General features: G+C 41.1%; 1 protein-coding gene across 3 annotated transcripts in view; it reads left to right on the top strand.

Moving 5' to 3' along the window:
• The first annotated feature begins 244 nt into the window (after nucleotides 1-244).
• QSER1 (glutamine and serine rich 1) overlaps nucleotides 245-12,557 on the top strand; it is a 44,710-nt gene continuing 32,397 nt past the window's right edge. For 2 of the 3 annotated variants that reach the window (XM_032224146.1, XM_032224138.1), the window contains exon 1: nucleotides 245-2,222. In XM_032224146.1, the coding sequence (XP_032080037.1) occupies nucleotides 2,098-2,222 (125 nt within the window). In that variant the 5' untranslated portion in view covers nucleotides 245-2,097. The remainder of the gene's footprint in view (nucleotides 2,223-12,557) is intronic. The other variant, XM_032224156.1, reaches the window with a different exon arrangement.

The raw sequence follows: 12,557 nt of genomic DNA, 5'->3' as shown, positions 1-12,557 counted from the left end.
CAGAAAGGTTGGCAGTTCGAATCCCTAGTGCTGCGTAACAGACTGAGCTCCCGTTACTTGTCCCAGCTTCTGCCAACCTAGCAGTTCAAAAGCATGTAAAAATGCAAGTAGAAAATAGGGACCATCTTTGGTGGGAAGGTAACAGTGTTCCGTGCGCCTTCGGCATTTAGTCATGCCAGCCACATGACCACGGAGACATCTTTGGACAGCGCTGGCTCTTCGGCTTTGAAACGGAGATAAGCACCACCCCCTAGAGTTGGGAACAACTAGCACATATGTGCAAGGGAAACCTTTACCTAACAACCAGTTTTTCCCCCCATGGCAATCTGTTCCTAACCTGGTTCGTCAAGTTGTCCAAATGTGATTGTGACTACCATTTTTGCTTCTCACTGAAGAATGACAGAAATGTGTCTTCAATTTTCAGCCCACATAAAGGAATTCTAAGGAATGCTTGGCACTGCAGTTTACCAATCTTTGTTCTGAAAGAAAATGCTAGATGCCAAAGCTTTGAGTCACTTAAATATTTATCTACCATATTGACTTATACAAGCTTGCTAGAATTGCCATAGGAGCCATTTCTGCAGACCATTCTACAACAATTTAAATCCTTTGTTGTCCACCTTTGTCAAAATAATGAAATGCAAAATAGTTTAATCTATTTCCTCTGCACAATACATAACGGCAATGTTGTATCTCAAAGTTTGTGTCTTCCTTTTCAATGAATAACTTTTAATTCAAACTTCCATATTTGAAAGTACAAATTACTCTACATGCCAGAATAAGTATACAAACTTTCCTCAGGTGTTAATCTCAAACTCCTTTTAACTGCATTTCCTAGGCACCAACACAAAAGTTGGAAGCCAGTAGTAATAGTTCTGTGCTAAAAAGATGCATCTTATTTTTTTCAGCATTCATTTTTACATTATCTTGTTATTGCTACTTATAATTATCAAACATAAATACAAAAAATGTTGAGTTGTAGCACTCAAGCACAGAAATATGATGATTCATTGTGTAGCAGTCAAGCACAGAAACATACAGTGATTGATTCAGGAGATAGGAAGAGGATTATCCTAAACATTGGACGCATTTAAAACACAATTTATGAAGTTCCATTGTTCAGGTATTTTATCTCACACACATTCTGAAATAGTAAATATATATGTAAAGAAAACTTTCCACACACAACTTTGTTTTGAACTTTCAGACAAGTTATCTTGCCTGGATTTTCCATCATGCATAGGTATACCTAATAAAGAGACACTAAGAATTGCAATCACGTGTCTAGTATGTGTATACAAGCAATTTAAGAAATTTAAAGCATACATAAATAGGGGAAAGTGAAAATGTATCGTTTTAAGATGACAAGCTACGTGGGTCACGAAGCCATTTCGCGCGTTATTTTGTTAGCCTTTTGTTAGAGCATTTCATCATACGCGAAGGCGTAAAGCTACTACACAACCGTCTACAAATCCCAGCAAAGCTTTTCATGGACAGGCGTTGCAGAGATGGAAACCGCGGGAACGGAGAGGACATTCCCCCCCGCCCCGCCGCCGCTTCATTTCGCCACCGCGGGAACAAAGTGAGTTGGAGCAGCAATCCCTTCGCGCTCCCGCTCAGCGACCTTCTCCTCGCTGCAGGCGCCCTCTTCTTTTCTCCTGCTACGGCTGCAACTCCAGCATACCGGCCGCAGCAGGAAGAGCAGCAGCGGCGGCGGGCGGCGTTTCTCGTGTCCTGAAGCCGATCGGGCCCCCAGTCAATTGGAGCGGAGTGGGAGGGGCAGCCTGGGAAAGCCACAGCCCGACATGGGTCTTCGGCGAGGTAGCTCGCAGCCCTTGCTGCCAACTTGGCCGCGGCGCACCGCAGCTCTCCGGGTTCCAAGCCGCTCTCCCGCCTCTCGCAGCGGAAATTGAGGGGAGGACCGGGTGGGGGGGTGGCCGCCGCCGCAGCTGCCCTCCTCCTGTGAGCGGGAAGGGGGAGTCGTCCCACTCTACTCGGTCCCTGTAGCCTACCCCCCCTCCCCTCTCCGCCCCGGTTGGCCGCTTCTTACGCGCCAGGCCCCGAGCGCAGCCCGGCGTCCCCTCCTTTCCCACTCGGATGATGGACAGGAACTACCCACCAGCCCCCAGCTACCCTGATCCATTGGGTTCGGCCGCCTCCGCGTCTTCGCAACCCGCCACCGTCTGGGCCTATGAACGGGGCGTCAGCAGCCTCAAGCCCAGGTAAGGAGGGTCTCTTCCTCGCCAGCCCGGGGGTGGAGTGGAAGGGGGCTGCGTCAGGAAAGGCCGGGGATTGAGACGAGGCCTGCCGTCCCTCGCGCGCCCGCGGGACCTGCTCGCGGCGCTTTCGCCTCCTCCCAGGCTGGGCGGCTTCCCTGCTCCGTGGCGTGGCGTGGCGTGGCACGGAGAAGAGAGGTCTCCTGGAGAAGAGAGAGGGCGCGTCTCCGGTCTTGGGCCCGCCAGTAGGGGAGCGCTAGGGCCCTCGGGATCCCCATTTTCCTCGGAGCTCAAGCCGGGATTTTAGAGGGGCGTAGTAACATAAGACCTGCGCGTGGAGGGAGTTTTAGGGACAATGAAAGCAGGAGGCGTTGCGGGGTGCGATAGAGGAGGGACGCTGGGGAATTCGGGCTGCCGTGGAACCCCGCTTTCGTCTCTCCCCCACCATAATACACACGCTGTTTCAGTCGGGAAAGCGTGTAGTTCCCCACCTCCCGCCCACCCGGGAGAAGAATTCAGCATGACAGAACCCCCCCCCCCTTTCCCCCCTCCTCTCGCTTCCAGGGTGTCCTGGCCATTGCAAATGCAGAGGGATGGGGCAAAGCCCTTGGCCGCCTCCTCTTGCTTCCAAGGTGCTTATGGGGCAGGCCGTTCAGGTTCAAGAGTTCATGTTTACTTCCTGCGTTGCCTAGGGAAGGCATTTTTGAGGTCTCTGGGAAAAACAGGGAAACCTAACTAACACCCACCCACCCCAATGTATTTATTCAGTGTAGTTAGTAATGGAGAGCAGTCCCTTAAAAAACTGTTTAAAGAAGGTGTGGCTGGTTGATTAACTGATTTAATCAGTTAATGTGGATTTAGAGCATACAAACCAAGAGTAAATGTGCCTTCCCCTTTGAAATTAGAATCTTGCCAGGTTATAAGGTGGTAGCCAGGGTTCGGGGTTGCTAATTCTGGGGGAATCTCATCTGAAGCCACCAGAGACAGGTTTGAGCTCGAGGTTACTGATTTCCAATACCTTTTTATCATTTTCGGTCTTATTTTGCCAGTTTGTACTTTTCCCTCTTTTTTTTTATAGGTAGAGGTTCTGAAGACTATGCTTTAAAACTTGATTCATGCTGAAACTTGCTTAAGAATATTCAGCTCCCAGGGCTAGGCCACTAACACAACGAATATTTGATGGGATACTTTCCAAGGATATTTTATCAGATAGAATAGCAATTGGCTTTCTCATCTTGTGAGACATGAAGTAAAAAATTTAAAAACTAATTATGAAATGAATTTTAATATACATGTAATTAGGTGTTTTAAGGAAGAATCTAAGCGATGTTACACATGTTTTACCAGTAATTTGTATGGAACATGACATTTATTTGTGCTCTAATATGTGTACAGTAAGTGTAAAATAACAACAAAAATGCTATAAATCTTTAAGCCTATAGGTCAGCAAAAATTAAATTAGCTTTGGTTTCTTCAGTCCTTATTCTTTGATGGCTTGTATGCTCTATATATTCTTTCTTCCTGTTTGGCAGCTATGTCACTTCTGAAAAGACTTTTTTGTTGTTTACCTTAACAAAATGTATCAAAATATAAATAGACCAAAGCAAAAAAAAACACATTTCACTGAAGGAGTAGGCAGTTGTGCAGGTAGTCCAGTAGTTAAGACACCAGGGTAGAAACTAACAAAATCATGAGTTTTAGCCCCACCTTAGGAATGAAAGCCAGCTGGGTGACTTTGGGCCAGTTACTTTCTCTCAGACCAACCTACCTCACAGACTTGTAGAAGAGAAAATAGGAGGAAGGAGGAGCCTTGTGTATGTATGCTCCATTGAGTTTTTAATAAAAGTAATAAAGACAGGATTAAAAATAAATAAATTATGAGGAAGCACAAAGAAAGCACAAGGTGAAAAGGTGGAGCAGAAAGCTGCCTGAACGGTGAGATAACTGCGAGGTGAAATATTTAGTCGTCATCTCAGAAAAATCTGAGCTAAAATAAGGGTAGTACTGGTTTTTCTTTGTACCCAATCAGTTGATATAGTTATTTTTGCCTCTTCCTTTTATTTTGAGCATATCCAAAATCTTGTTTGTTTTTTCTTAGCATCCATTATCAAACTCAACTCATTGTAAGGATTAGCTATAATCCTTATTATATTATATTATACCGTATATACTCGAGTATAGGCCGACCCGAATATAAGCCGAGGCACCTAATTTTACCACAAAAAACTGGAAAAGTTATTGACTCGAGTATAAGCCTAGGGTGGGAAATGCAGCAGCTACCGGTAAATTTCAAAATAAAAATAGATACCAATAATGTTTTTGAATATTTATTTCAAAGAAAAACAGTAAACTAGCGGTGTATTCAATGAAATACTTCACTCACCTCATGATGCTGATGTCCTGCTGTGATGATGATGTCCCGTGCGGCCGCGGGAGCGATGTCCCGCCTCCTATGACACACGGCACAGTGATTCCTATCATTGGATCACTGTACCAGAGGAGGTGGGACATCGCTATGTGGCTGCTTGCCATAACAAGGAGGAGGTGGGACATCGTTGCAGAGCGGCAGGAGGGGGAGGAAGGGGAATCGTAAGACAGCCCTGCATTACATTAGAACGTGAGGAGGGGGGATGGTGCGGTGCGCGCTGCGCGTCAAACTGACACAGAGGGAGGGGAAACTCACGGGCGCTGGGCCATTCACGAGCGTCACCCAGCGGCATGGCCCCGCCCCTTTTTCTCCTCCATTTCGGGCAAATTTTTCACTGACTCGAGTATAAGCCGAGGCGGCTTTTTTCAGCCCAAAAAGTGGGCTGAAAAACTAGGCTTATACTCGAGTATATACAGTAATTACTTAATAGTTTGCATTTATGCACTACATGTATGTAGCTAGAATGTCATATGAATAGAAGGACATTATTTTTCTACATCACCTCTCCCTTGAGAAATCAATATTTAAATGACATGTATTTCTATATACCTTGAATATTCTCCTATATATCAGAAAGTCTTCTCTCTTGCTGATTGTCCTGTTTTGCTTCCAAACCAATAACCCATTTTACAAATGTAAGGAACAAGAAAAAAATATTGGAAAGAATAGTCCAGTCAGCTTGCAGACAACATTATAGCATTTTCTTTGTATAAAGTGGGATGCGGGTGAAAGAGTTTTGTTCTAAGAAATTTTATCCCATAATAAACTGTGTGAAGCTGAAAATAGTAGGCTTACATTAACAATCTGTGGCTATCAAGAGGATTGTTTGGGAGAATTATATATAATGTATCACAGACTCTAGTTATTATGTTTTAGCAGATTTAGGTTAGTTTCCTGTAATTTCTGTTTTCCATAAATGTCAACTTCAACTTTTCTGAAAATGTGTATATCTCAATTACAATGTGTTGTAGAATTAAATCAGGAGTGGATGACATATCATTCTACTTATTGGCAACTCGTATCAGTCTTAGCCAGTATGACTAAGACTAAGAACCAAGTTGTGACACATTCTGGCTTTACACACTGTTCTAAATCAAAACCAAGCCACATTGTGGCTGATTAAAAAAAATAAAAGTCTTAAGGCAATTTGTGGAACCAGCAACCATCTTCCCAATTTTATTTCTTTTGCACATATTCTTCCTTTAGGTTGAAAATAATGCTACCCACAGAAGACAGTGATTTAGTCAACTGTGATAGGGCATCAACAAATAGAACTTTTCCAGAAAGTAAGATGAATGGCTTTATTATTTTAGATCTTCTGTGGGCCTGTCTTTTTACTAGTTATATGGCCATTTTCTAGTTAAAGCTTAAACCAAAAAGGAATATTTTCTTGTGATTCAGAAAGTTCCACAGTTTTGTAGAAATTCATCTTTTTAAAAAAATGATCCAGGTTATATTTAGTTTGACAGTCGACCCCCTGTGACCATTCCTGGAAGAAATAAATAGAATCTGCAACAAATTGTTTCATTGTATTGGTAAGAAAGTTCAGCTAGTCACACAATCCCTCTTCATTCAGTAGACTCCTCTATATGCTCAGCCTCTGCCCAATGATCCTTTTTTTATTTTTCTATCTCACACTCCATGTTGCATGCCTTAAGGGTCAGGCTTAAGTCTCAATAAGCTATTTTGTATTTTAAGAGGGAGGGGGCTTAGAATTCTTTTTAACAACAATCCAGTAAGTTCACTAAGGCTGTTACCTCTTGTTCCTTCCTGTCCTTTAGCTCCATCCAGCGTTTTAGTTTCCTGCTTGAGATGAATGATGTTGTGAAATTATTTGGTTGCTTGTCTGCTTAAGTGTTAATGATTGGATTTAGATTCCATGCTATAGATGAAAGAACAATCCTGGGCATGCAACATATAGTATTAAGTATAGACAGTGCAATCAAAATGATAGTACAGGTAGTCCTCAACTTACCACCACAGTTGAGTCCAAAATTTCAGTTGCTAAGCAGGACAGTTGTTAAATCAGTTTTGCCGCATGTATGACCTTACTTGCCACACTTATTAAGTGAATAATTGCAGTTGTTAAATTAGTAACATGGTTGTTAAGTGAATATGGTTTCCCCCTTGATTTGCTTGTCAGAAAGTCGCAAAAGATGGTCTCATGACCCCAGGAAACTGCAACCATCATAAATATGAGCCAGTTGCCATGTGTTTGCATTTTGATCATCTGACCACAGGAATGCTGCAATAGTCATAAATGGACATACGTCATTTTTTTCAATGCTGTTATAATTTCAAACAGTCACTAAAATGATTATAAATTGACTACCTGTAGCCAGATTCACACTATTTGCTGAGCTCAAACTGCAATGCTTATATATTATGTATTGTGTGCAATATAAATTGGTGCTATGTTGAAACCTAGCCATTTACCTTGCCTGGATCCACACAAAATGCTAAACCCACCTGTGACTTAGTTTGGGAATTGTTTTGAACAGTGTAGGTTTGTTTTGGGGCAGTAAATTCAGTTCCTGTGGTTTATAAACTGTGATGTATGGTTCAATTCCATCATTATTCAACAGACCATAGTTTACTGTTGGACATCATAGTTGAGTGGTGACACCAGTCTTTATCATTTTATTGACTGAAATATCTATTTTGGGGTTTTAAAAAACTTTTAACTTGAGTGACAAGTATGAATGTTGAAGTATAGACAGATTAAATAAGTTATTTGTTAACCCAGAGAGAAATTTATCCAGGATCAGTGTGTGTGTGTGTGTGTGTGTGATTACATATAGTTTTTCCATTTCATCATTGTGTTTCTGTAGAATTCACTAGGTGGTTACAGTTATTCTTTCCATCTTTAATATGGTACTTCTCCATTGACTGATACCATTTGAGAGGGGAAGATGGAGATAAGCTTTTTAACCACATGGTTATTTCAAAATATACTTGCTAAAGATCAATCTCTATTAACTCAGTTACTGCAATGCTGTGTGGTTAAGACTAAGATAAGCAGATATTTATTTTTATGTCACTCATTACTCATGTTCTGCAGTTAGATTGCTATGAAGATTGCTATGTAGTTGCAGTCATTTACATATTTGCATAGCATAATTTTAAATTCCAGGGTTTAAAAAAATTGGATTCTTTTGAAAGTTAAGTTAAAAAAACTCATTCTGATTAATATTTGAAATTCATTTTTAAAATTTATTTGTAAAATTGTCAGAATGAACCAAGCCAGTTTCCACTACAAATATTTCTGAATTAATCTTTACTTTTTTAATATAGTGTATTAATTTTGCTGGGTATTAAAGTATTTCCCTATATTTCAGCATTCACAACAATTTGTAGAATATATGGAGGAAAGAAAAAATGCAAAGCTACTAAAATTGTGGCTATTTTGTTTTCAATTGCATATTTAGGAAAGCTACATAGCTAGTTGTATTGAAATATTTCATTGAACTGTTTATTCTTGATCACAGGATATTTATTGCATGTTGAAATTGTGAATAGAATTTGAATCACATGAAAAATAAGTGAAACTTAGTGTGGAGATTTGATAAAGTGATTTCTCTAATATCTGCATCTTGTATTTTTTCCACAAAACTTGGGATAATGCACATGAAAGTTCAGTTCTCACAACAAATATTATAAAGTATAATCCCATTAAAAATATTAACATTTGTGGTATGTTTAATGGCTGATTAGGGATTAGGACCTAGGGTTCCATACAGTTTCATTTAGTTACATTATTTCTATGAAACCTTTTAAGTTATTATTATATTGTAGTATCTAATTATAAATATATCTGGCATGGATAGGGTTGCCTGAATTTAAAGTGGCTGAAGTTGTTGAAAACATAGACTAGACAAGCTATGTAAAATATTGGCAATAGCTTCTGGTTACTTAGGTGTACAAATGCTTTTATGGATATTTTTGTCTCTTTTATGCCTTTTATAGGATATTTTTAATCAAATTGTGACAGAAATTAAATAATGATTTTATTTTACCTGATAAACATTGCTAGTTTAATTTTAGTATCTATCTTTTAAGTTCTAGACACTAATATGGCATGACACTACTTTGTTTCCATTATTTATGTGCAATCATCCATAATAACTAGAGGTTGATGGTACTTGAGTCAATTTGTAAAGTGTTAAATAAAAGTTGTTTGTGAATATTTTTGTTGATGTGCTAGACTTTAGAGGATGGATTGTGTATTTGTTGAGGAATCCTATATTTCATTTTTTTAAAATTATTTACATTTATACAATAAAGAATTAGGACAAAGTGCTGTATATGAATCTGTATAATACAACAGAATATATATATTTATATTTTGCATCAGAAAAAAATAAACTCTTACTCATGATTCCTAATTTAATGTATGTTTCAGATAAGGCATTTACACTTCAATTTTATCTTAAATTTGTATAAACATTTAAGTGGATTGCTTGGCTGCAGTTAGGTCAACAAACCACAGGTGTCTGGATTCATACATCACGTAAATCTATATACCATATACATTTGTATGAATTTTGAGTTTATGAATAGTTGAACTTAGTCATTATGATTTATTAATATAGTTTAAGATTTCATAAAATGTGTGTGAACAAGAACATCATGGTTTGTTCAACAAGCATTAAGACAAGCCATGTATTAGCAGAATAGCAATCTAGCCAGTTTTTCTGTTGGACAACATACAGGGGCTAAATTGCCTCATTGTTAGTTAAATTTTTCAAATTGTCAGGTTCCTTGATTTTTGCTGAATATTGAATCACTTCCATATTGCATTTTGCTTGTTTTTTCACTGACCAAAATTAGATAAATGTAGTCTGACCTATTGCTTGTTTTAATGGCACCATGGAAAAAATGAATATTCTATTAAATATATAATTACATACAATAAAACCAAAACATTAATTTTTACAAAAGTTAAAATGGCAAAATAAATAATTATGACAGAAATGTAGGGACATAAAAGCACACATTCAGTCTAGAGTGCAAATAGGCCTTTAGTTGATTCTAGAGGTTAATTAAGCTGGATAAATACATCCCAGTTGGCAAGTGTCCAAATTTTGATAATCTGACCATGGGGAAGCTGCAACGGTCTTAAGTGTGAAAAGCAATCATGTCACTTTTTCAGTTCTTTTTTAACTCTGAGCTAAACAAATGATTGTAAATTGAGGACTACCTGTAACAAGGATGAAGTATAAGGAGAAAATGAGTAGATAAAAATTGATAGAATTTTGGGAAGTTAGGGAGAATTAGAATTTTCAGCATTTATATAACCAACCGAAAACAATATTTTTGTGTTTGTGTGTGTATATATAACATATATATGTAATATATAACAATATACAAGAAATGTGTTGTTAATTAGTGAGTAGAGTATATAAGATCTCTACAGATTTCTGCAGTAGCTTTCAATATATAAAGTAGATCTTAATTCCACCTTATGGAATAGAATAAGATGAAAGATAGATGGCAGTGTTATGTGAACTTTGCAAGTCAAAATTCCTAATGTCAAAAGAAAGATATGATTGGATTTGCTGGAATGTTGTGGTCTATAGGATAGTTCTCCCTAGTTTCTTACAGTTTTATAGTGTATAAGAGTTGATCAGTAACAGCATAAATAATACCTCATCCTACTAAACAAAACCTGACATTTGGCTAGCTAAAAAGCTACTTTGGATAATGCAGTAGATTGATTCTACTTTTTTTTTTAAAAAGGATATTTTTTCTGTTAATTTGAACAAGCTCATAATATGAAATATATTTTGAACTCCCTGATCCTCCCTCCCCCACCCACCCACCCCCAGAATTACTGTGTTTTCATGTAGATACGGCGGGAGAGGCTACAGCTGGGTTTAGTCACAGCCTGATTGGTCCAGAGACTGAGGGAATTTCTTAAAGTATCCTTCCTTCCCTCCCTATTGGCACAGTTTCCTCTCAATCTTTGGTCCAAGCACTAGCTTTGGCTCCAGTGAGGTACTTTGTCTAATTATATATATTCCTAATTTGATTGATTGGATATTCTAAATTTTAAAATTTTCAACTGCTGGCCATAGAGACTGATCTATCAGCATCATAAGGAAGTAGGAGTACCTCTGGGCCTGGGGGGGGGGGGAATTGCCCAGTCCCTGGGCGTGCAGGGGTGGCAGGCTTCTATATTGCAGTCGAGCGTATTTACAGGCTCCTGCGGGTGGCAAATTTGATTTAGCCCGCATCCTTTGGGCTTCGTGATCGGTCGGAACAGTGCAGTGCCTTGCAAGCCTGTGGGTTCAAAGCCTTGCCATGGCTTAACAGTTCACTGTGGTTTCAAAATCCTAGCCGCACTTTAACTGATTCAACATGGCTGCTAGAGCCTTGCTGCGCCTTCTAAAGACTCGTTGCGGCTTCAAAGACTTGCCACATTTTGAGAGGCGCACCGCAGATTGCTACGGAGGCTCCAAACGGCGTGCCACAGCTTGTAACCAAGCGCCGCAGTACAAATTAAATTGATTAGCCGGTGAGAGTACTTGAAGAGGACTCGGCTCGCTGCGAGACTGCTGCCTCAGAACCGTTGATACCGGGCACTCTCCTCTGCTTCCATGAGGCACTGTGGCCATTTTGGGATGACCTCGTGGAGGCGGCCATTTTGTGCAGCAGCGGCCTGCATCGCAGCCATTAATCGAGGCCGGCAGGCATCCTCTCCTCCATCCTGCGACTGGCAACATGGCCATAGATCAAAGCCGGCAGGTTTTGGTACAGTTCCATCCAGGCACAGGCCACATGAGTGAGATATGGCCTCCACAACCCCTGAACCAGTGCAGGTCCCTAGGGGAGTCCAAGGAGAGGTGGCAAAGGAAAGGCAGAGCAGACTCAGAACCAGATCAGTGGCCTCCAGATCATCTGCTGAATAGCGCCCTTCTAGAGAGCTGCTGTGAGAGATGAGTTAAGAAGGCAGAAGGCCTTAGAAAAACAAGTGGCCAGGGCAGAGAGACTAGCTGTTAGGACTGAATCCCCTTGCAGATCCAGGTCCCCAGTGAGTCCCAGCTCTCACCACTCTGGCTCACCCCCCCTGGCTCACCGCCCCAGGGGTTTCAGCCCTTCTTTCTCTTCTATCTCCCCTGCAAGGCCTCGCAGGCAGGTGGCTTCTCCTTTGCCCAATCCCCCTAATATTGTATAGGGAAGGGGAAAGGGATCCATTGGAAGGGAGGTCTCAGGACTACCTCCCGGCTTCACAACTAGCTCCCCAGGGTCCCCCCAGAGGATCTTGAGCTCCTACCTGAAAGCATCAGGAGGCTCATTTCCTCCTCAATCACTAAGGGCATTGCCTCAAGCCTTTTCCAATGGTCACGCTCTTCACGGGGTGGCAAGGCCTCATTCTGTCTCCAGGCATCTCAGATCTCCATCTTCTTCTCGGGGACAGGATCCACCCAAGCCCTCTTCTCCATCGGTGGTTAGCAAGGGCTCAGTACTAGGGGAGGGTGCCCATCCGGACCTGGGGTTCTCTGAAGATGAGGATACCATCCCTCCTGATCCCCCAGCTTTTTCCGCCCCCGGCATTCAAACCTCTTCTACATAAGGCGAAAAAGACTACTCAGATTGGTACGTAGGCTCCCCCAGTGTCCCAACACAGGAATCTCAACCTGGCTATGTTTATAAATCCCAATACGGATAAGGAGGAAGTCTCAGCCCCTCCTCTATTTTTAGAAGTGGTCAAAAGCCAGTGGACTCAGCCTTCTTCTTTGCCTAATCCTGGGAGCAATGATCGCTGCTTCTACAACATGGAGCAGGCCTTCTCCCAGGCCCTACAATTGTCAGTGGTAGATGCTCCTATTGCTCTTCTCACTAATGCATCTACCATAGCCTCGGGGGATGTGGCCAACAAACTAAAGCCCGAGGACAAGCATGCGGAACTT

This window comes from Thamnophis elegans, chromosome 1 (genome assembly GCF_009769535.1).
Source record: "Thamnophis elegans isolate rThaEle1 chromosome 1, rThaEle1.pri, whole genome shotgun sequence".
Lineage (NCBI taxonomy): Eukaryota > Metazoa > Chordata > Lepidosauria > Squamata > Colubridae > Thamnophis > Thamnophis elegans.
This window is presented reverse-complemented; position numbering and strand designations above follow the sequence as displayed.